The 25,403-nt window shown below is 42.5% G+C and overlaps 1 protein-coding gene across 8 annotated transcripts in view; it reads left to right on the top strand.

The window, feature by feature from the left end:
* Positions 1 to 25,403, top strand: part of LOC137378448 (solute carrier family 12 member 5-like) — a 1,212,460-nt gene that overhangs the window by 847,274 nt on the left and 339,783 nt on the right. For all 8 annotated transcript variants that reach the window (XM_068048774.1, XM_068048773.1, XM_068048779.1 and 5 more), the window contains one exon: positions 25,246 to 25,392. In XM_068048774.1, the coding sequence (XP_067904875.1) occupies positions 25,246 to 25,392 (147 nt within the window). The remainder of the gene's footprint in view (positions 1 to 25,245; positions 25,393 to 25,403) is intronic.

Here is a 25,403-nt window from a genome sequence, read left to right as displayed (position 1 = left end):
GGGGTATATGAGGGAAGACTCTCTTGGAAAACTCTTTTGACTCCTTGACCCCCTTCAGCAGGGGTCTTTCGGCAGGCATCTCCCTCTCTTACACTCGGTCTCTTTTACCCCCGCCCCTCCCCCCACTAATCATGGGCCTCAGGGACTGGCACCTGGCCATTTGGTACCAGGGTTTTCTCTACTCTTTGTGTGAATGGGTCTGGGACTCCAAGTCCCTCCTCCTCCTCAGGGTCTCTTACCTCCTCCATGTGACAGGACCGAGTGTCCAAATTCTGCCGAAAGATACTTTCTCTCCAGCTACAGCACAAATCTCAGACCACACACTATGTCACTCCATAACTCAAGCAGAACATAAGCACATTGTGCAAAGTACCTCATTGTCAATCACATCAAGCTGCAGGTTCAGCAAAGCAGCATGCTTTGGAAGGCCTCATTTCCGGTTTCCCCTCTAGTTAACCATCTGGAGCATTGGCACCTGCACATGGTTGGACTGATTGGTTGCACATGCACAGTCCTGTTCCAAGTGTTCGTGTGGAGAAGGACAATTAAAAATCTTAATTTTAAGAACTCTCACAAGATCGCAAAGAGGCTGAATTTGACTGAGAAATCATGTCTCCTGTGATTGATTAGCAAGAAATTAGATGTCTGAAGCCATGGGAAGCACAGCCTCAAAATGGGGTTGGAAGAGTTAAGGCCCCATTAGCACCACCGATCAGCCTGCTGCCACTTTCGGCAGAGTTGAACATTGGGTAGCAGTATAATCAAAATACAATTCACATTCTTCATTCTTTGCCAAAAAAGTGGGAACCACTCCATCCACTCCAGAAGACAGTGCTCATGCTGGGCACTCATTCCTTCGGCCCATCGTGTCTGTGCTGGCCATCAAGCACCTATCTATTCTAATCCCATTTTCCAGCACTTGGTCCATAGCCTTGTATGCTATTGCGTTTCAAGTGCTCATCTAAATACTTCTTAAATGTTGTGGGGATTCCTGGCTCTACCATCCCTTCAGGCAGTGTGTTCCAGCCACCCTCTGTGTGAAAATTTTTTTTCTCAACTCCCCTCAAACCCTCTTGCCCCTTATTTTAAATCTATGCCCCCTGGTTATTGACCCCTCCGCTAAGGGAAAAAGTTTCTTCCTATTTACCATATCTATGCCGCTCATAATTTTGTATACCTCAATCATGTCCCCCTCAGCCTTCTCTGCTCTAAGGAAAACAACCCTAGCCTATCCAGTCTCTCTTCATAGATTAAATGCTCCAGCACAGGCAACATCCTGGTGAATCTCCTCTGCACCTTTCAAGTGCAGTTATATCCTTTCTGTATATTCCCTTGCCTTGCCTTGTTAGTCCTTCCAAAATGCATCACCTCATGCTTCTCAGGGTTAAACTCCATTTGCCACTGCCCTGCCCATCTTAAAAGCCCATCTATATTGTCCTGTAATCTAAGGCTTTCCTCCTCACTATTTATGACACCACCAATTTTTGTGTCATCTGCGAACTTACTGATCATACCTCCTATATGCAAGTCTAAATTGTTAATGTACACTACAAACAGCAAGGGTCCCAGCGCCGATCCGTGCGGTACACCACTGGAAACAGGCTTCCAATCACAAAAACAACACTCCACCATCACCCCTGCCTCCTGCCATTAAGCCAATTTTGGATCAAAAAATTTGCCAAATTGCCCTGGATCCCATGGGCTCTTATCTTCTTGGCCAATCTCCCATGCGGGACCTTATCAAAAGCCTTACTGAAGTCCATGTAGACTACATCAACTGCTTTACCCTCATCTACACATCTAGTCACCTCCCTGGAAAATTCAATCATGTTTGTTAGACATGATCTCCCCCTGGCAAGGCCATGCTGAATATCCTTGATTAATCCCTGCCTCTCCAAGTAGAGATTAATCCTGTCCCTCAGAATTTTTTCTAATAGTTTCCCTACCACTGATGTTAGACTCACCGGCCTCTAATTACCTGGTTTATCCCAGATACCCTTCTTAAATAATGGTACCATGTTTGCTGTCCTCCAGTCCTCGGGCACCTCTCCTGTGGCCAGAGAGGATTTGAAAATTTGTGTCACAGCCCCTGCTATCTCCTCCCTTGCTTCACATAACAGCCTGGGATACATCTCATCTGGGCCTGGGGATTTATCCACTTTTAAGCCCGCGAAAACAGCTAAAACTTCCTCCCTTTCAATGCTAATTTGTTCGAATATATCACAATTCCTGATCTCTACACCTACATCATCCTTCTCAATAGTGAATACAGATACAAAGTAATCATTTAAAACCTCACCTACATCCTCCGGCTCCACACACAGATCGCCACTTTGGTTCCTAATAGGCTCTACTCTTTCCCTGGTTATCCTCGTCCTTAATATACTTATAAAATGCCTTGGGATTTTCCTTTATCTTGCTGCCTGTGTTTTTTTATGCCCCCTTTTCGCTCTCTTAATTACTTTTTTAAGTACCCCCTACATTTTCTATACACCTCTATGGCCTCCGCTGTTTTCAGCGCTCTGAATCTGCTATAAGCCTCCTTTTTTTTCCTTATCCAATTCTCTATATCCCTTGACATCCAGGGTTCCCTGGACTTGTTGGTGAAGGCTTAGTTTTGCAGCTCTTCATTTTAGAGGGTGAAAAATGTGTCAAAGGAAGAAAAGAGAAAGTAGCTGGTGTGTTACTTTGCCTGTCCTCATCAGGTCATTGTACTTTATCCAACACTGGTCACAGTTCTGAGGTTGAGGGGTGCCACTCAGTGCCAGTGCATCACTCTCCATTTGATGCGAAACACATTCTTTTGAGCTTTCTTCCATGGAGAACCAACAGTTTCTCCTCTACTGAATTTCCTTGGGGAAGATTTGACGGTCAGTCTCATGGAAGTTGTGTGTTCTTTCCTACTTCCTTGAACTGGCCTACTCCATTCTTTGGGTGTTATTTTACCAAGTCAGAAATCTACACGTAATAGTAAAGGAACAAAATTGCAAGTGATTATTACAAATGATTAAATGCAGAGGGCCAAGTGTTTTTCCAGCAGAGATTAGATCAGGTAGACTGTTTGGACTAAAAGATAGGTCAGGTACCACACAAGCTGCTGTGTGTACCATAGTGATGACACACAGCCTTATATTGTCACGTGGAAAGACTTGCCTTTATATAGCACCGGATCACATTTCTCAGAAATGACTCCAAGTGCTTCACGGACACAGAATCATTATGAAGTGCAGTGATAGTTGTTATCGAGGTAGAATTGGCATCCATTCCATGCACAACAGAAATCCACACAAACAGAAATGAGACAAATGACCAATATTATGAGTTTTTGGTGGTACAAGAGCAAAATACTGCAGATGCTGGAAATCTAAAATAAAAACAGAAAATGCCAAAAATGCTCAGCAGATCTGGCAGCATTCGTGGAGGGAGAAACAGAGTTTATGTTTCAGGTCAATTACCAGATGTAGCCTTCTAACTCAGGCGAAAGTGCTAGTGACTGAATCAGTCAGACATATACAGTGACATAAACTCATGGCAGGTAGGACTAAGGATAGATTATGTCACATACAGTTTAACGCACAACCTGCAGTGGCCTATACAAAGAGTAACACAAAGCCAGCAGGGCACTGGAAGGCATAACACATGAAGTGATTGAGGTGACACTGAATTTAATAGTTGACACCTTACCATGTGATTTAATGACTAATGCTGTAACATCTGATTTAATGACTGACTACCATGTGATTTAGTGGCTGCTGCTGTACAATGTGAATGAACAACTGACACTGTGTTACATGATCTGGCAAGCAGTGACAGTCGGATTTGTTTTCTCAATTATTTTTACATCTCGTGGAATGTGTTTCATCTGCCCACCGTTCTGTTCTTGCTGAAAAATAGGACAAAAGACAAGAATTTTTTTTTCAAAAACATACCACCCAATGGCTGTTCGAGGCACGTTGGATGTGACTTTCAGGAGCCTTGGTGAAATATGTAAATCTGGGTTCTAAATTGTTTGTAGGACTAGGACGTATTTTTTGAGCTCCAGTGAGGGAAAATGTACACTGGCGTCTGCTCCAGGAAAATTGCATGTATGGATTTTAAATAGCAGTAGATGAGAAGATTTTAGTGGGGCCAGGACGGTCACTATGAGTCTCCTGACCCCACTAAAATCTTTCCATCTACTGCCCTCCCCCCTCACTGGTTCCCCCATCCACCTCACCAACCAAAATTTCCTTCCCCCAAAGCACCCCCACTCAATCCCTTTTAAGTTTTGAACTCCATCCTTGGCTCTGCAGAGGAACTGCTGGATTTCCTGTGCCTCCACCCACCCTGCACGCCACCACCACCCCCCCCCCCACCCCCACTTTCTCCAATCGACAAGCTTCCGATCAGCATTGGTGGCCACGACCGTTGAAATGCCCAACAATGCTGCCATTGGGTGGGTGGTTTCGATCTCTCCACCCACTACCTATTTATGATTAAAAGAGGCAAAAGCGAGGTGTGGAGCTCAGGACCAACTGTTCCAGCTTTCACCCCTCCCCCACAACATAGGTGCTGCATCCACATTCCTCCCTTTCATGGATTATGGTGTTTACTGGAGACAGAATTTTTTTTTGTATGCAGTTAGGTCTCCCAACCCTCCACTATTGCCCTGGATTGTCTGGGAATTAAAGATTAATTTCCAGCAAGTGCTGCAAGCAACCCAGGAGGAAAAAAAAACAGTGTGGGATTAAAGGAATTTTCATTTTCTTTGAACACCTTGGTTTACTGGTTATAAAAATATTGAAAATAGGAAAAACGCTGTTTGACTGGATGGGTGTGATGAAACCTCCAAGAATACTTCCAACCAGAATTGACAAACCTGTATGAACAGCAAACCTCTCCAAGCCACACACAGCAGGGACAGGGCACTTTTGTTTGAATAATGATTTCCATCAAATTATATGGGGCAATAAATAGATTACCAACTGATTACATGTCAGTGATGTTAGCTGAGGGATTTAATCAAAAGCGTGAAACCAGACACCTTGAACTTTGAACTCAGACACTCAAAATTAAATGTCATTCTAACATGGGCCTGTGAAGAGCTCACATATGTGAGAGAACAGTATACAGAAAATTATAAATAAGCACAAAAAGAAACACATGAGGTGTTGGTTTACTTCCGATTCAAGTAAAATATTCCATCATGATATATTTTAGTGAAAGTTTATGAGTCGGGAATATATATTTAATTTGCATTATATTGCATATTTAAATTCTAAATTCTCTTAATTGGAGTTCAAGATACAGCAACAATTTACCTCTAATGCATCATTTTTTTCAGTGATAGCGCAATGGAGTTGATCCTTCAATAAGGATGACTTCACACATCAACTGTAAAAAGCATCATTGATACTGAGATCCGCCATCCATGAATAAAATAAAACTGTGCCCAAAGCCTCCACATGTAATAAAGGAGCAACTGATAAATAGGATTGATTTCCTGGCAATAATCTCAACTCAGCATTCAGATGATTATAATTTACTCTGAGCCAGACCACCATTAACAGAACCCTTTGATAGGTTTGCTGTGTGGGTAATCTCTCCTGAATATTATTCGTCAGCATTGTAAACCTGCCTGTGACTTATTTTAAGTGTTATTCCATATTGCAGTACAACAAGACCCATTCACAATCACAAAGAATTACATGATACAGCACAGAAACAGGCCATTTCAACCAGCTGCTCTGTGCCAGTGTTTGTGCCACACATGAACCTCCTCCCACCCTACTCCATCTAACCCTATCAGCATATCCTCCTATTCCTTTCTCCCTCATGTACATATCTAGTGTCTCTTTAAATGCACCTTGGTTTCCTGTCATTTAAGGGCCGCACACATCTTTATACTAGGTCACACCTTGCCCCTTCCCTTGTTACATTCACGACAAATATCACATTCACTGGTTGCTGGTCTGCATGTCAGTGTTTACTGAAAAAAATCAGCATAGACCAGGAGAAAGAGTGAGTCTGGTGGTGGAGGGTGTGTGTGTGTGGGTGGGGTAGAGTGCTCTCTGAAGTGAAAGGAAAGATTGGCTATAGAAAAGTGCAACTTCTGCAGAGTTGATGGTCTGGTTGGAAAATTTAAATATCACATTCTTTTCCTTTTAGATTAAAAGTGTAAAGGTGTTTAAAATTAATGAGAATGCATATAATCCCACAAATTTTGTGTCTTAGGACATGTATGTTTCCCCTTGAGGCTCTTGCATTCTCATTCTCACCCTAATATGAGGGAGGGATTGTTGGGTATATGTGGAGCTGAAGTTACAAATTTCATGGAACTATTTGTCTTTGCATATCATGGGGTTACTATCAGATCTGTTTTGAATTGTCAGTTGTTTTGAGGCTTTTTAAATTCATTCATTGATGTGCATGTTGCTAGCAAGGCCAGTACTTTATTGCCCACCCGTAATTGCCCTTCAGAATGTGGTGGTGAGCCACCTTCTTAAATACACTGAGTGGCTTACTAGACCATTTTAGAGGGCAGTTGGGCATCAACCAAACTGCTGTGGGTCTGGAGTCACATGTAGGCCAGACCAGGTAAAGACGCAAATTTCCTTCCCTAAAGGGCATTAGTAAACCAGTTGGGTTTTCAATCTGACATTTTCATTGTCAGGTAATCTAGGAAAGGTGAAACAATGGGGAAAAACTCTTAAGCCAATTCAGGAAGGGAAAACCTCTGGGGCATTCCTCTCTGAAGACAATCAAAACGAGTTCTAGGAGACCACAGTGACTATGAAGCATTCATCAATATGCTTTCTACTATTTGTACACTGTTCTATTAACATAACCAGGAATTGATCCAACTCCATTTTGAAGACTTGCAGAGATCTGCAGTTATTCCACAAACTGTCAACTTGCTCCAAAGGTCAATGATCCTCTGCAAAGAAAAAAGTCCTGATATCTGAACTAGTTCTAGGCTTACTTAATGAATAAGAATATAAGAACATAAGAAATAGGAGCAGGAGGAGGCTATTTGGCCCCTCGAGCCTGCTCCACCATTCAATAAGATCCTGGCTGATCTGATTATGGCCTTAACTCCACTTTCCTGCCTGTCCCCCATAACTCTTGACTCCCTTGTCAATAAAAAATCTCTCTAACACAGCCTTGAATATATTCAATGACTCAGCCGCCACTGCTTTTTGGGGAAGAGAATTCCAAACACTAACGAACCACTGAGAGAAGAAATTCCTCCTCATCTCCATCTTAAATGGGAGACCCCTTTATTTGAAACTGTGCCCCATTGTTGTAGATTCCCCCCACGAGGGAAAACATCCTCTCAGCTTCTACACTGTCAAGCTCCCTCAGAATCTTATACATTTCAATAAGGTCACCTGTCAATCTTCTAAACTCCAAGGATAAGGATGTCTGCTGGTTGTCTGTACCTAAACCAATTCAAATAGTCTATCCAACTGAACTCAGTCTAGACCTTTCATTAGATTAAACACTTGAATTAAATTTTCCCATTTTCTATGCCTTTCTAAGGTAAACAGAAATAGATCTCTAAGCCAATTGTAGTAATTAAGAGCTTTTGAATCACATATTAATCTCTCCGCTGAATGTTTTACAGGGCTTTCATATCTCCTACTATTGAGGGGACTAAGAGTAGACAAATTATTCTAGACAAGACCTAACAAGATATTATACAGGGATAATATGCTTTTGTTACCTCTATACTCAACTATTTCAATTTATATAAATGACTTAGATGAAGGGATCGAAGGTATGGTTACTAAATTTGCTGATGATACAAAGATAGGTGGGAAAGTAGCTTGTGAAGAGGACATAAGGGGGCTACAAAGGGATATAGATAGGTTAAGTGAGCGGACAAAGACCTGGTAAATGGAGTATAATGTGGGAAAGTGGGAAATTGTCCAATTTGGCAGGAAGAATATAAAAGAAGCATATTATCTAAATGGTGAGAGATTGCAGATCTCTGAGATGCAGAGGGATCTGGGTGTCCTAGTGCATGAATTGCAAAAGGTTAGTATGCAGGGACAGCAAGTAATTAGGAAAGCTAATAGAATGTTATTGCTTATCGCGATGGGAATTAAATACAAAAGTAGGGAGGTTATGCTTCAGCTATAAAGGGCATTGGTGAGTCCACATCTGGAGTACTGTGTACAGTACTGGTCTCATTTAAGGAAGGCTGTAAATGAATTGGAAGCAGTACAGAAAAAGTTTACTAGACTAATACCTGAAATGGGTGGGCTGTCTTATGAGGAAAGATTGGACAGGCTAGTTTTGTATCGGCTGGAATTTAGAAGAGTAAGAATTGATTGAAATGGCGGCACAGTGGCGCAGTAGTTAGCACCACAGCCTCACAGCTCCAGCGACCCGGGTTCAATTCTGGGTACTGCCTGTATGGAGTTTGCAAGTTCTCCCTGTGTCTGCGTGGGTTTTCTCCGGCTGCTCCGGTTTCCTCCCACATGCCAAAGACTTGCAGGTTGATAGGTAAATTGGCCATTAGCAATTGGCCCTAGTATAGGTAGGTGGTAGGGAAATATAGGGGCAGGTGGGGATGTGGTAGGAATATGGAATTAGTGTAGGATTAGTATAAATGGGTGGTTGATGGTCGGCACAGACTCGGTGGGCCGAAGGGCCTGTTTCAGTGCTGTATCTCTAAACTAAACTAAACTAAATATAAGATCCTTGGGGGTCTTGACAGGGTGGACGTGGAAAGGATGTTTCCCCTTGTGGGAGAATCTAGAACTGGGGGTCACTGTTTAAAAATAAGGGGTCGCCCATTTAAAACAGAGATGAGGAGAAATTTTTTTCTCTCTGAGCGTTGTGAGTCTTTGGAACTCTCTTCCTCAAAAGGCAGTGGAAATAGAGTCTTTGATTATTTTAAGGCAGATGTAGATAGATTCTTGATAAGCAAGGGGGTGAAAGGTTATCGGGGTAGATGGAAATATGGAGTAATCAGTTCAGCCATGCGCATATTGAATAGCGGAGCAGGCTTGAAAGGCCAAATGGCCTACTCCTGCTCCTAATTTGTATATTTGTACAGTTCTCCTGACCTGCCTTCCACCTCACACCCTCCGTAAACTTGAGTTTATCCAGAACTTTGATGCCCACATTCTAACTAGGACCAATTCTCATTCACCTGTCTCTCTTGTGCTTGCTGACCTGGGTTTGGTTCTGGGTACTCCCTGTGCGGAGTTTGCAAGTTCTCCCTGTGACCGTGTGGGTTTCCACCGGGTGCTCTGGTTTTCTCCCACTGCCAAAGACTTGCAGGTTGATAGGTAAATTGGCCATTGTAAATTGTCCCTAGTGTAGGTAGGTGGTAGGGAATATGGGATTAATGTAGGATTAGTATAAATGGGTGGTTGATGGTCGGCACAGACTTGATGGACCAAAGGGCCTGTTTCAGTGCTGTATCTCTCTACAACTCATTGAAATCTCTACACTCCTCTAATGCTGGCTTCCTGCATTTCCCCAATTTTAATCACTCCACGATTGATAGCCATGTCTTCAGCTGCTTAGGCCAGAAGCTCTGGAATTCCCTCCCTAACCCTCTCTGCTTCCTTACCTTTCCCTCCTCCTTTAAGATGCACTTAAAATCTACCGCTTTGACCAGGTTTTCGTCACCTGTCCAAATATCACGTTATATGGATTGGCATCAAATATTGTTTTCCACTCTTCTGAAGCGCCTTGGGACATTTTACTATTTTAAAGGTGCTATATAAATGCAAATTGTTGTTGATGTTTTATATTGTACTGTCTTAGCAATCCACCATCATATTCTTGTTGCTATTGAGTTCACACGGATTGTTGCATCCATGTTGGTTGCAACCAAAAGTTTTACAATAAAAGTAGGTTATCACCCCGGGTGACTAGACTGCATCATGCTGCGCATCTGTCTGATATAATGAAGCAATCTCAATAAAGCACATAATGGACTCGTTGCATTAGGCTTTAATTGAGATACTGTAGCATTGGGCATTTGAGTCAAAAAAGTACTTTAATTTCAGATACCTTATGTTACAGGGAATTTTAACAGGACTCCTCCCCACCTCTACCCACCCCAAAGAACTCAAATCTTGAAAGTAAATCCACAGCTTCCGCACTTCCAGCTGGAAGCATCGCTCAAAGGGAGCATGCGATGGAGAATCAATACAGCAGTGCCATAGACCCAAATGTGATCCACACTCACGTTCATCGTGGTTATTTGCAGGGAGCATTTTTTTTAATGAATTTAAACCTGAATGAGTGTGCAAGATGATCAGCAGAATGCTACAATGCACAAGCCTGTGAATGTATAGGGAGCAGTTGATTTTCCACCACAGCTGTGTATGTCTTGTGTTTGCTGTGGAAATCGGAATGCCAGGAACATGATTCCCTGAGGCAGTGGGTGATGCCCAACATGGCACGAATATATGAAGCAAAACATAAATCTCAACATTGGTCCAAGAAAAACTGATATGTTTCTACATATCATTGCTTTATGTAAGTATTCATTGGAGATGTCATGGGCCATCTTAATTCAAGTTTGCAAAATTCTTATTCCAGGTTTCTGTAAATCTGCTAAATAAAATTTGAATTTTAATAATCAACATCACTAGGCTTATATAGTCAGGGATAAAATTTCATTTCACAGTAGCTTGATGTATATAACGTGCTTCGGAGCAGGAATGTCCAGCTGTGGCTGGATTTAAAACTAATACAATAGACTGCTGTTGAGAAATCTCTGTAATCTCAAATGTCCCAGTTATATCTGGCAACAGAACAGCACTGGTAACACCATCAATGTTGATGTGGGCACCAGCTGTGATTTTACTTGAGTGAACAAAGGTTGATGCCCTCGACTGTGAATTCAAACACTCCTCACTGGCCTCTGACTACCTGTGGTGGTCAGCTCTGTCAAGATTATCATTACAACTGAATGCTGGCACAATGAACCACCTGAGCTTTTTTTTCCAAACTTTGAAAGCTAAAGTTTAAAATCCAAATTGTGTGCCTGCTGCAACTCCTGTGCACAACCTGCTGAGTCTTCATGCTGCAAGTCTATCTTTTCCAATCGGTGCCCAAACAACAAATTGCAGCGTGAAGCCAGTCGCATTGAATTATATTACATATTTTCCAATGATGTTTCATGGACAATTGCCAAACCAACACAAGATGAAATATTTTTCAAAAAATATTCTATTGCCCAGTGGTAGCACTTTCACTTCGAAGGCAGCAGATTGTGATTCAAGCCCACTACAATTACCTGAGCACAAAATCTTGGCTGACACACCGATGCAGCCCTGAGTGAGTGTTGACTGTTAGAGGTACTGTCTTTCAGATGAGAGATTAAATCAAAGCTCCATCTGCAATGTTCTGTCTAAGTTGTGTAGTTATGTGGCCATGCAGTAATCAGGGACATACCGAGCAGGGAACAAATTGGCCATACACAAGCAATTTTCCCTTTAAGATGCATGGCTGTGCATCAATCTTAAAGGGATCATGCAATGCAACAAGATAGGCACACACAGCAAACAAAGGTTCGAGGGACATTGCCCATCTGCTCCCTCAGGTTGACATAAAATAGCACATGGCACTATTTTGAAGAAGAGTAGAGGAGTTCATCCAGAGTCCTGGTGAATTTTTATCCTTCAACCAACATCACTGAAACAAAATATCTCGTCATTATCGCATTGCTGTTTATGGGATCTTTCTGTGAGGAAATTGGCTTCTGCATTTCCTACATTACAACAGTGACTACACTTCAGAAGTACTTCATTGGATATGAAGCATTTTCGGACATCCTGAGGTTGTGAAAAGTGCTCTATAAATCCAAGTCTTTCTTTACTGCTCAATTTTGAGGCAGGTGGGGTCAGTTATTGGTGCTGCCCTCAATTACAAAGCACACACCCAATTTTCCACAATTAATTTGATGGACGATGCAAGTGCCTGTCCTAAAATGGATATGTATCTTTAAATGAGGAGATAACAACATGGCAATATCATATGCCACATTTTCCATCTTCACCACTTCATTGATGCTCAGTCGCAATCGCACCCATCAAAATAGATGTCCCATGTTTCTAAGTGCTACAGAAAAGATGAAAATTAATTGAAAGAACGCTGCAGATACTTAAATTCTTCAGTGGTATCCTATATCCTGGCCCCAAAAAGAGATATTGTCAATGCCTACAGCTCACTCACACTATTCAAGTGAAGTTTCCCAATTGATTCCAAAATTCATTGAGGGAGACGTGGAAGCATTTTTAGTATCTTTTGAGAAACTGGCAAGGCAGTTAAAGTGCCCAGCTGAGACTTGAACTCTGCTGCTACAAAGCAACCTAACAGGAAAAGGCCATGAGATTTATTCCCTGTTGCCAGATAAGAGTTCATCCAATTATGAACTGACAAAAAATGCTATCCTCGGGGCATATGACTTAGTACCGGAAGCCTATCGCCAAAAGTTTAGAACCCTCAAGAAGTAAGCTGATCAAACTTACCTGGAGTTTGAGAGAAATAAGCAGCTGGCTTTCGACTATGGCTGAGGGCTCTGAAAGTGCAGCTCTGCTATGAAAATCTCAGAGAGGTAATTTGCTCTAGGAATTTAAAAACTCTCTACCACTCTCCATAAAGACACATGCAGAGGAACAGAAGGTTCATAGAGCCCGGCAAGCCGCAGTGCTGGCTGATGAGTTTGCTCTCATTTATAAGTCAGATTCCCAGGTTAAAACCTTTCTTAATCACTCCCACAAATCCGAAAAGGACAAAAGGTGGGAAGGTGATAGAAGTCCAGCAGTCCTGGGAGGGAAAGAAAATCAGGAGACACAGGGAGCTCTCCTCCAGCCAAAAAGGAAGGTCCTGTAAGTAGGACTGAGACCTGGAGACCTGTGTGCTTCCATTGTAATCAAGCAGGGCATCTAAGAGCTGACTGCTAGAAACTAAAAGGAAGGCCTGTAGGGTTAATCAGGGTGAAGGAGAAGGGACCCTGATGGAAAGCACAGCAGAACAAGCTGTGGCTTTAACTGCAACAGTTGTAAGATGCAGGAAACCTACTGCTGCAAGTGCAGGAACGTTTAATAGGATTCCTGAAGGTTATCAGGATTTTGTGTCTGAAGGGAGAGTAACCTCCATACCCTCAAGTGGGGCAAGCAAGTCCATAGTAATCCTCATGGACACAGGGGTCACTAGATCCTTTTCACTCAGAAAAGGCCTGACCTTTCCCCCAGAGGGTGCAGTAAATACCAGAATGGTGGTAACTGGTATTGGAGGGCACTGTATGCCACTACTTTTACATCGGGTACACTTGGTGCGACCTAGTTTCGGGACCGGTGACCATAAGGATTGTCCGAGTTTGCCTGTGGACGGAGTTGACCTTCTCCTAGGTAATGATCTGGTGGGGTCAAAGGTAGTAGCTTCCCCAGTAGTGAAAGAGATACTGCGAGAAATAAGAGAGACAGGGCAGTGGCAGGAGATGGTCCCCTGCAGTTTCCCTGCATGTATAGTGAATCAGGGCATGATCAAACCAGCTCCCTCAGAGGAGACTGCATTGGCACTGCAGGCAGATGACCATGAGGTCTGTCTGTCTGTCTGGACTTTCTTTGGAAAGTTAGAAGACCCGGGAATGACTTAAATGCATCTTCCCTAGCTGAGGCTCAGCCAGCTGACCCAGTATTGAGAGAGTTAGCACAGGCTGCCCAGTCTGAAATTGAAGCAGAGGGAGTCCCTGATTGCGACTATTAAAAGTATGAGGTCCTGATGAGGAAATGGAGTTCTCCTCGCAGATCTGAGAGCAAGGAGTGGACAGTGGTTCACCAGTCAGTGGTGCCGCAGAGATACAGGAGAGAAATATTAAGAATGGCCCATTGGATTACAATGGCTGTACATGTCGGTATACGAAAAACCAAAGCCCGCATAAGACAGCTTGACGGGCCAAAACGCTACAAAAATGTGGTAGAGTACTGTAGGAATTGCCACATGTGCCAGGTTGAGGGGAAACCCCAACTACAGTGAAACCTGCACCCCTAAATCCTGTATCAGCGGAAAACCTTCCAGCATAGTCAAGGTGCTGCAGGGGAGTGCAGTAGAATCTGGACAAATACCTGCAAGCTGGAGTGTCCCAGAGGACAAAGGGAAGACTAGCAAGGAATCCATCCCCACAGTCAGGACAAAAGGGAACCAACCAAACGCTAAGGTGAAAAGCCCTTGCATTACTCATCAAAGCACTGAAAGAAAGTCCAGAGTAGAACCACCCACTGCTGCCGCTGATAAGCAGAACTTCAACCTAGGGCTAGTTAAATCTAACCCTCCCACTGCAGACCTCAACAGGAACGAAGACACCCGAGGCAGTCATGGAAATGTGCAAACTGGAAAACATCCCCAAAAAATCATATGTTTATTGGGATGCCATAAAGGGCAGTTTGAAGTGGCACTGCTACCAAAAAGAGACAGGCTGTAACAATTTTTAGGATTTCTGAATGAATGAGAATGAATGAGAGAGATGCATGTGTGTTTTCCTGTACCTACTCTTCTCTCTAGTCCCTTTTAATGAAATGCTCTTCTAAATATCGCATTTTATTCTGCTGGGTGTGGAGGTGTCATGAAGACCCCCATCTGCCAAGAATGAGGCATATTAATTTCATCATATGAACATTAATTTTAAACTGTTGCTGGAATGAAGAAATTACTTGTTTAAAGACATCGGCAGTGGCTGGAAAACATTTGCATTCTAAGAGACAGTGCCTGGAGACAATAGAATGGTCCCCTGATACAATTAACCCGAATGGATTTTGATCACCAGACATTGAATGTGTAAGAAAGCCAGAATTCCAGAGTGTCTGCTAAGATGGAGAATCCACAAATGCAGGAGTTTGTTACAACAGCTAGTCACATGACTAACCTGCTGGCCCAGGTTTTGTTTTAACTGCTCACAGCAAAGTTTGGCAGATTGCAACTGAATCTGGAAGAAGAGAGCCTCTTTCCTGACTAGCTCTCTCTCTCTCTCTCTCATGAATCTGCAGATCCATTGAAGTTATGTAAACCTCAAGACAGAAAAGACTCCTACATCAAAACAAGTTTTAAAACATGCACTGGGCCGCAACAAAATGGCAAGCCTTACCAGCAATCCAAGATTCTACATTGAACTCAAAGGATTGTAAATATATCCCAGCTATTGCCTCGAACCTTTTCCCTTTATTCTTTCTACTTTTCTGTCTCTAACTGTATGTGTGTTTATTGCTTATGCATGGTCAGGTCGTGTTAACCGAATTAGAGTTTAAGGTTAATAAACTTCCACCTTTCTTGTTTAAATATAAGAAAACCTGTCTGGTTGATTTCTTTGCCTTACAATTGGAGGGCAGCAACAAGGATTTACTGAGGGGGAGCTAACAACACAGTGTTTTAAAAAGTAAACCCTGTTTTGGTCAAACTAGGCAAAAGTCTGAGAGGGAACCCCTAGACCCCTTTCTCACCTGGTTGTAACTATATATACTGGATATATAATGGTAATATGGGTGGCTGGATGGTACGAATGTGACTTCTATGCTGAAAATTGTTACAAACATGCCAAATAGGAATTAGGACCAGGTCAGTTATCGACCCAATACTCAGAGGTACTGGATTATCTCCTTACCTCGAAGCATTTACTGACACTCATTAGCAATCCATCTCACCTCCTCCCCCCACTGGTGAAGCACTTAGAAGGATGGCTTGGTTAAGAGGCAATATGCACTCTATACTGCTGTGAACAGAAAACACAGGGCAAAATGCAGTGAAGACACTTACAGCCCACACCGTTAAGTCAATTAAATTTGGTCTGTAGAATATGTCATTCAGAAGGGTACAGAACAAGATAACTATTGAGAAGTGCTACTGGTTTGTAGATTCTGCTATAAGGCTGTAGGCAATGGTGGTAATTTTCTTTTTTTTTGCCTGGATATTGGATATTCAGGTGTGTGGATCAATACCTATAGTCACAAACAAGCTATATATTCAGTGAGAAAATGAATTGCTGTTTACAAAGGGGTGGAATTGAAGGTCGGGACCTGTATGTCCACATTTGTACCACCAGTAATGCCCTGCAAAATATGAAATCATGCCAGATGGTAAAAGTGCCAGGCTATCTCATATTGCTGTGCATTTTCCATGGAATAATAAATCAATTAAGTGGCCTGGACAGCCAAGGCCTCTGCAATCTGCATTATGCAGTTGGAAACGTTTGGCAAATACCACCTGCTGTTGGTAGCAAAGACTAAGTGGTTTGAAAGGTGAAAACAGATGTTACCTTCATAGCCAATGACAGAGTTGTTCTTACGTGGGAATTCCTTTCTAGATGTGCCTCGGTGTGCACAGTTCTATGATGGGCTTCTTTGGGAATTATTGTCCCCACCTTCAAGAGTGGGGATATATCCAGAGACAATTGCCTGGCCTTGTACACACAGGTAGTAAGGGAAGGTTGTAAGTGAATGTTGCAAGTACATGCACATCTGTTTATCATCCTCCTTTAATCTCCCAACAACTACAGAGAGATTCCCATACAGGCAGTATATTATGAAATAGCCTGCGAAAGTATGCCAAGCTATCACATGAAGTGCAGCTTTGAGAAGTTGATTATAAATTCCTTTGGGGAAAAGGAGTACAACAACAAAGAAGCAATACATCTCACCAGCGAAGAAGAAATAGAATGGACGGAAACTAAATAGTAGAAACTGACAGCAAGTGCTGATGAATAAGAACCGTTTAGGAGCAAACAGCAACTTGTATTTATATTGCACCTTTAATGTCATAAAATGTCCCAAGGTGTTTCAGAGGAGTGTTAATAAACAAAATTTGATACCAAGCCACTTAAGATGATATTCGTACAGGTCACCAAAAGCTTGGTCAGAGGTAGGTTTTAAGGAGTGTAAGGAGGTCACACAAATAGAGATAGGCAAGACCATGGAGAGATTTGAAATCAAGGGTGATAATTTTAAAATCAAGGCATTGGGAGCCAATGTAGGTCAGTGAGAAAAAGAGTGATGGGGCAATGCGAGTGTGAGTGAGGACAGGGGCAACAGAGATTTGGATAACCTCGTTTACTGAGGGTACGTGGTGGGAGGCCAACCAAGAGACCATTGGAATATTGAGTCTAAAGGCAACAAATGCACGTATGAGTACTAACTTGGGAGAAAGGGTCTCCTTTAGCGAGTACAATGTCTGAAGATTTATGTCACAGCCACATTATAAGGACCTAGCTCCAATTAAATTTAAATTGGACTGCACATTGGTCTCAATGCCTCACAATGCAGAATGCGAAAGAGGTAGGAGTTCAATTCTGTATGAAGAGCTCATGATTCAATGGAGGCAAAGGGGCAAAGGACAGTGTGAGATTTCTCATGTCACCATGATATTATGCACAAGCTCAACAGTCACCAAGTGGGAGAAAGAGGCTATTTGTTTTAACATGGAGCAGTAATATCAGGGAAAAACAATAGAATCTGATTAATATGTGCTGCAATATTTCAATACACCATAGTAATCTCTTTATGAGTGCCAACTTACCTCCCACGCTGTGCAATGGAAATGAATTATGCTTGTTTTGATACCACATTTTGTTGGTGTCTCTAGTCAATGGTTCTGTGAACCGTGGGCATATTTGTTCCAACCATTAGTGCTGAGAGATAATTAAGTCTTCAAAAACACACAAATGTAGAAATTAATTTGCTTGGTAAAATATAAAAATAAACTTCAGCATGAACTGCTGTTTTTTTTTCTGTCCTGTTCTGGTCTGCCCTACCATGTCTTCCTTTTTGATTTCTTTTTCCTTTTTTTTCCTTTATTTCCCATTCCCTTCACTAACTGTCCAAGGTTTTCTGTTTGTGGCTCTCTTCTCCTTTTTCTTTGTTCTCTCTCTTCCTTCCCCAGTGAACCTTCAGTCATTCTCCCTCTTTTTCCTTGTTCTTTTTCTCTCAAAAGACCTGAGCTCATTCTATTCTTCATCTCTGGTGCTGTGCAATCACTCTGTCTTCGATTCATTCTTGCTATCTTTTTCACTCTGCCTTCTGATCTCCATTTTGTTTCAATCTTCTCTTTCTTCACTGCATCCTCACTCTCTTACTTTCTCCTCCTCATTCTGTTTGTTCTCTGGCATCTATTTATTGCTCCTTCCAATTTTTTTCCAACTCTGCACAAAATATTTAAGATACTTCTTTACCAAATTGGTTCTGAGTTACTGAAATGGCGATATCAATGATATGGAGCTTTGGTAATTATTTTTAAAGGTAGCTGAACTGGGTGTATAACAGGTAGCCAGTTCACTACAGCTCATCTGTATCCCTGCTGAAGTTGAATTTTACCTCCGCAAGGTTCTCCAATCTTTGTTTATAACTCAGATTTTTGACTTAATGACTTGAATTACCTCTAGAGTTTGAATATCTCTCTTGTCTTTGGGTGAACAAAATACCTCAAGATGCGGTCTGACCAGAACACCATACATTCGAGCATGACTTCCTCTGCCTTGTATTTTGACTACTTACTTCAGCATTCTGTTTAGTTTATTGATTGTTGTTCTGCAGTGATTGGATATATTGGGCACTAAGACTGGCATGAGCTTTACATCTTTAACAGCAGTTTCAATATCAATCGTGGAGTATCTCTCTTATCCATTGTTTCTTCCAATGTGCAGTACTCTAAACTTGTCTGTACTAAATTTCACCTGCCATTGTACTACCTGCTTACACAAAGGGCTAAATTTTCAATTGCAGGAGGGCAAGCAGGGATGCGGGTACACAGTGGAAATTGCATTCCCAGAGGTTGTCACTGGATCCCAACGCCTCCGGACCGCAACACAATTTTCAAAGGGAGGACAGGGGAGTGAGGGGCGGTGGGATGAAACTGGGCACCTACTCGCCTCCAATTAATGGCCCATTAAGCTCCTTGAAGTGCTTGTTAATGGGCCGGGCAGGGACACGAGCCAAACCCAAACAGTCTGGTGCTCATTAGTGCACAGCTGTCAGGTTCAATGCAGGCAGCTGCAAAGTTTTTCTTTGAAATGGAAAAAATTTTGCCACCAACTGTTTTCCTGCGAGATTGGGCAGTGTACCATTTGGCCGATTCTCTGTGCGCCGAGGTTCCTGGCCCTCCAAGTTCCTGCTTCCTCTCTTGTTCAAGGCAGTGGTAGGCCCCATCATGGATGCTGTCTAATTAGGGCATTAACATTTGAAGATTGTGCACATGAGCAATGCAGACACAGCACGGGATTTGGGATCCAGAAATTATCCGGGCGTCAGGTTCCCAAGTCCGAAAGGAAACTCCAGCCCATTCTGTCCAACTCAATTTTTATTTCTTCAACAAGCTCCTCAAAATCTCCTCCTTAGGTGTAATGTGCAATTGATAAATTGGAAGTGAGTTTCTGAATCCAAGCTGTTGATGTAGCTTAGAAACAAAAGTGATCCCAATACTAATTCCTGGCACCACACACAGTACTTCCCTCACACTCGAACAGAGCTCTTCCAACTAGGTTTCTAATCTTCAGATCATTTCTTATTCATAACCAAGAATTACCCTAAATTCCCATTAATGTGAACTGAACTGATAGCTTTTCATATGGAATTTCTTTATTTTAGAAATCTATGCACATATCCCTTAGAACTTTCTACAGTCCAGTTAAAAGAAGAAAAGAAAGCCTTGCATTTATATAGCACCTTTCATGACCACCGGACATCTCAAAACACTTTGCAGCCGGTGAAGTACTTGTGAAGTCATTAATTGTGCATAGGTTATCTCTTTTTGGGAATGGCTTACTGATCATGTCATCTGATAAAAGTAATTATTTGAAATATTGAGTGTCTTTTGCTCTTCCTCGGTTGTCAGTCCTGTTTGCATCTTTTAGGTTCTCACCTTTTCTCTGAGTGCCCTCTTCCTGTTAAACTGCTGAAAGAATTTCTTACTGTTATGTTTTGCATCTGCAGCCAAGTTTTTTTTTTCAGGATTCACTTTGCCCCTCTCACCACCCTTTCAGAATCTTTCTGTATAATCCTCTGTTCATCCCAATGAAAACTTTAGCCTTTCATAAAAACATAAGAAATAGGAACAGGAGTGGGCCAATCGATCCTTCGAGCCTTCGCTGCCATTCAATACAATCATGGCTGATTTTTGACCTCAATTCAACTTTCCAACACCGTCCCCATATTTTCTCAGTCCCTTAAAATCTATCTATCTCTGTCTTTAATATATTCAATGACTGAGCATTGACAGCTCTTTGGTGTAGCGGATTCCAAGCATCCATCATCCTTTAAGTGAAGAAATTTCTCCTCAGCTCAGTCCTAAATGTGATCCGTAGATCCAGAGTCCACAGCCAGGGGAACCATCCTCCCAGCATAACCCTATCAAGCCCCTTAAGAATTTTATATGTTTCAGTGAGATTGCCTCTCATTCTTCTAAGTTCCAGGAAATGTAGGCACATTCCACTCAATCTCGCCTCATAGAACGAACCCCTCATCCCAGGAATTAGTCTAGTGAATCTTTGTTGCACTCTCTCCAAGGCAGGTATATCCTTCCTTAGGTACCAAAACAGTACACAGTACTGCAGGTCTGACCTCACCAAGGCCCTGTACAATTGCAGTAAGATTTCTTCACTCTTATACTCCAATCCCTTTGTAATAAAGGTATTCATACTATTTGCTTTCCTAATTGCTTGCTGTACCTGCATGTTAACTTTCTGTGATTTAAGTAAAGGAAACCCATGTCACGCTGAATACCAACATTTCCCAGTCTCGCAACATTTAAAAAAAAAATTAATTTCTCTCTGTAGAATTTCTAACGGTTGTTTATCTTTTTATTTCACTTCTAATTGATTCATTAGTCCATATAGGCTCATGTGTTTTCCTCTATTCTTGTTGATTTTAGAAGTGTATTTATTCTGCATGCTCACCATTTTACCTTCAAAAATATTATATATCTTCCACTGAAGTGTGATCGAAGAAACTCTCCAAATCAATTTGCTGATGATGTTCTTTCATTTCTTTGAAGTTGGCCTCCATGAGGCAGCCTTTGCATTAGAAGGTTGCAGGTTCAAGAGTTCCAGGGAACTTGAGCATAAACTCTAGGGAGTAATTTTAACATAAACCACCGGCAGGAAAATGACAGGGTGAGATCAGGCACCCATTTTACATTCTGTCCAATTTTACTTTCTACTGAGATCAGAGAGACTGTAAAATAGGCTTCAATGGAAAGAAAAATTGAGGGAATCGGATTCCCACCAGGATAATTAGGTTTTAGTTACTCCCCAGTGTAGCACTGCAGTGTAGTACTGAGGTAGTGCTGCATTGCAAGAAGTGCCTTTGATCAGGTGTGGTATTAAATCAAGGTCCCCTCTACCTGTTGGAATAAAAAAAAGATCCTATAGCACCATTCAAAGAAAAGTAAAACCAACATTTATCCCTCAAACAGCACCATTGAAAACAAATTAGCTAATCATTTATCTCTTGCTGTTTGTGGGAGCTTGCTGGAATGAATTTTACGCTCTCCCCCGTGTCAGGTTTGGAGGCAGGGAGAGCATTTAATCGGGCGGGATGGTGGCTGGGGGGAGCTGCGGACCCCCCCACCTTCCCACCTCCACCCAAATTAAGTCCAGGGTGGGAAGGCCTGGCCTCCCCGCCTCCAACTGAAGTCCTTAAGTGGGCATTTAATACCCAATTACGGGTCTCATCCCACCACCGCCAGGATTAGCCGAGCAGTGGTTGGGCCTGTCGCCGCACAGGGAGCACGGCAGGCAGATCGTGCAGTTGCTTGCTGACTCCGGAGAGGGTCCCACATTAAAAGCCACTTATTGCCTGAACAAGGGAGCTGGCCTGGGGAAGAGGAGGGCCTACTGAGAGCCACCCTCTGCCCTTGCTGCTGACCCGTCTGCACTCACTTCCCCTGCGATCCCCACCCCATGAAACCCCTCCCACCCTGACTTACCTGAGGCCTGAGACTAAGAACTCTCAGGTGAGTGCTCCACCAGCAGCAGCCACTGCCTCTGTGGTGGCACTGCTCAGTTAAAGAGCTGCTGACCTCTTATTGGCCGACTGCTCTCTGCATTTGGGACTTCTGCCCCCAGGGTCCTTGATCCTAGGGCAGGCCCGCCACTTCCACTTAAGTGCCTAATTGGCCTTTGATCCAGTGGGCCTTCCCCAGAGGAGGTGACGCGGGGCTGTCGCCGGCGCTTTTGCCAGTGCTCGAGACCCCCGTCACCTGAATAAAATCCCAGCCACTGTGTGCAAATTAGCTGCTGTGGTTGCCTGTCAAAAAACAGTGACTCAACTTCATTCATTGGATGTGAAGCACTTTGGAATGTGTTGAGGTGCTATATAAATGCAAGTTTTTATTTCAAAATGATATACATGGCTCGTGCTTCTTGATATTTCTGAATCCCAGATCATATGGAACTTGATCTTTCTATGATTTCTATCAAGGTCCCACATTCCCACTTCCTATATGTTGTCTGAGGCACTTACCATTACCAAGTCAAGATATGTTCTGCCTCTCATGGATCCCATTGCGGACTCACTCATGAGATTTCATGCATTATATTGAGCAATTCAAAAATATGTTTTTCCTTTTGATGCCAGTTGTAGGGATTCAAAATTAAAATTAAGAGGGGCCTAACTAGAGTAAATAGGGATGACCTATTTACCTTAGCAGAGGGGTCAACAACCAGGGGCATAGATTTCAAGTAATTGATCGAAGGATTAGAGGGAACATTAGGAAACATTTTATTCACCCAGAGGGTGGTAGGGACCTGGAACTCACTAACTGAAGGGTAAATAGAGGCAGAAACTTTCACCACATTTAAAAAGTACTTGGGTGTCTCCTTGAAGAGCCGTGATCTGCAGGGCTATGGACCTACTGCAGGAAGGTGGGATTTGGCTGGGTAGCTCTTTATTGATTAGCATGGACACGATGGGCTGAATGGCCTCCTTCTGTGTCGTAAATTTTCTATGATTTCAAAGCTGACTATCTTTAGTCAAGCAGCACACAACAAGTAGCGGAATACCAATTCAGCATTAATTAGTATGCTAGTCAGAGAGGCTCGAAGAATGACTGCCATGGAAAATGGAACAAATGTATTGGAGCAGTGGGGAGATCTTTTATGAAAGATATTGCCTATATGTAGAAAAGTCTTAAACCTGTTCTTCGTACGGACCTCTACAAATTGATTACAAATTGGACCAAAAAAAAGTTTCCCCTTCTCTTATTGAGTTAAAATGAAGGGAACCTTTCTCTGGATATATGCTGTCCCTGACTATGAGAATATACAGTGCTGATCCTGGTGGTTTCAATTGAACAAACATTCTATTCAGCAGTACTGTTATCCCTGAAATTGATGAGAACAATGACCCCTCCCTCCCCTCATACATGCAAGAGTATTGTTTAAAGAGGTCTTGGCTGTTCCAAGATTAACAATTGTATCCCATCAAAGAATTGAAGAAGACTTTGATTCTGTTGAATATTATTTCTTGTGTATATTGTTTGTAGTTTTTTTTGTAATTTCTATTCAGCGAGCATCTTGATAACACCTTCAAGGCATTACATTACATAAGCTGTTCAGCTTGAAGGTGTTAGGGTCTTTATTCATTAATATGTGCAGTTGAAACAAGTTCCCTGAAGCACCCTGAATTAATCATGATTTCATCACTACTGATAGTCACTCTGCTTCCTCCCACTGGGAGAGCTCTGTGATCCTCTTTCCTGTCAGGTCTTCCCTTTGATGTGATCAGCACTATCAGTTACACAGGTCATAAAGAACAAAAAGCAGATCATAGGGACAATACGGGAGCTAAACCTGATTTTTATGAAGCTGCCTTGATGGTGGTACTGAGTTTTGAAATAGTTGAAGCTTGCAGGGTTGATGTGTGTTGCAAAACAAAGATTTTCTATCCTTTCTCTGTAACAACGTAGAATTGGAGAAATAAGAAACCATTGAGGGTTAAGGGGAAGAAAAGCAGCTCTGGTCAGTGACAATCTCCTCGGGAGTGCATGTTGCATGTGTTTGATGCTGTCACTCAAATTTCAGTAACATATAGCAGTGCACGGTGTCATTTTCATATATAGCTTGAACTGTGAAAAGCAGTCAGCTGTATTCTTTTCTTTTTCTTTCTTTTGGGCCTCCTTATCTCGAGAGACAATGGATACGCGCCTGGAGGTGGTCAGTGGTTTGTGAAGCAGCGCCTGGAGTGGCTATAAAGGCCAATTCTGGAGTGACAGGCTCTTCCACAGGTGCTGCAGAGAAATTTGTTTGTTGGGGCTGTTGCACAGTTGGCTCTCCCCTTGCGCCTCTGTCTTTTTTCCTGCCAACTACTAAGTCTCTTCGACTCGCCACAATTTAGCCCTGTCTTTATGGCTGCCTGCCAGCTCTGGCGAATGCTGGCAACTGACTCCCACGACTTGTGATCAATGTCACACGATTCAGCTGTATAATTAAAGATTTTGAGGTACAAATTTGTCGTGGCCCATTTTGGGAGCATAATGATGGCACATTTACATTACACACCTGAACCTGGAGGCCTGAGGCTTGACAAAAATTGTCACAGCCTCCAGAGGCTGCCTGGATCCAATTTGGGCTCGCAAGCAATGGCATGTATGTAAGCTCAGGGAGGGGAAGGTGCCCTTCTGCTCCTGCTGGTTCCACATGGATACAAGTATAAGGATCTTACCTCATTGTTTCTTTGGCAGCCTCCAGTGAACAATGGTTAGGCCACTATGGATGTGGAAAAACTAGTCGCACGTCTGAATCGCCTTATGGAATTTAACAAGTGGGTCCTTGAAACAGGCGCAATATTGAAGTCAGGTCTGTGTTCAGTTCAGGCAGCTGCCATGGCCATCTAAAAAGATGGCCTTAACAAATTTAGCAGCGACCCGAATGCCCTAAAGTAGGATGCAGTTGTTACACTGCTAAATTCATCTTTGTTGCACCCAGTGTACAACCAAAAATAGAACTTAAGCCCGTTTTGCCTTCCAAGTTAGTGCTGTGTATCAATAGAACATTTTGTACTATATGATCCTATGGTAAAATATTGGCTGTTATAGACCAGCCACTGGTGATGGGGACAATCTTTGCTGAATGAATTCTGGATATGATACAAAAAATGGATCACACAACATTAAAGTATTTAAGTGTGATTCTTCCCATAGTAGCTTGGTACCAATGTCATAATTAAGCTGGATATTTGTTACTGGCTTTTACTCACAGAAACTTCAGAACTGAGACTTATTTTAATTTTTTCACTTTCTTTTTTTTCTTTGCAGGCTACACGGATGGGTACAATCATGGGAGTCTATTTTCCCTGCCTGCAGAATATTTTTGGAGTCATATTGTTCTTGCGTCTGACATGGGTTGTGGGAGCCGGTGGAGTCATGGAATCTTTCTTCATCGTCATGCTATGCTGCTCTTGTGTAAGTGATAA

This window comes from Heterodontus francisci, chromosome 16 (assembly GCF_036365525.1).
Source record: "Heterodontus francisci isolate sHetFra1 chromosome 16, sHetFra1.hap1, whole genome shotgun sequence".
Lineage (NCBI taxonomy): Eukaryota > Metazoa > Chordata > Chondrichthyes > Heterodontiformes > Heterodontidae > Heterodontus > Heterodontus francisci.
The sequence above is the reverse complement of the archived record's forward strand: the minus strand, read 5'-3'. Positions and strand labels throughout refer to the sequence as shown.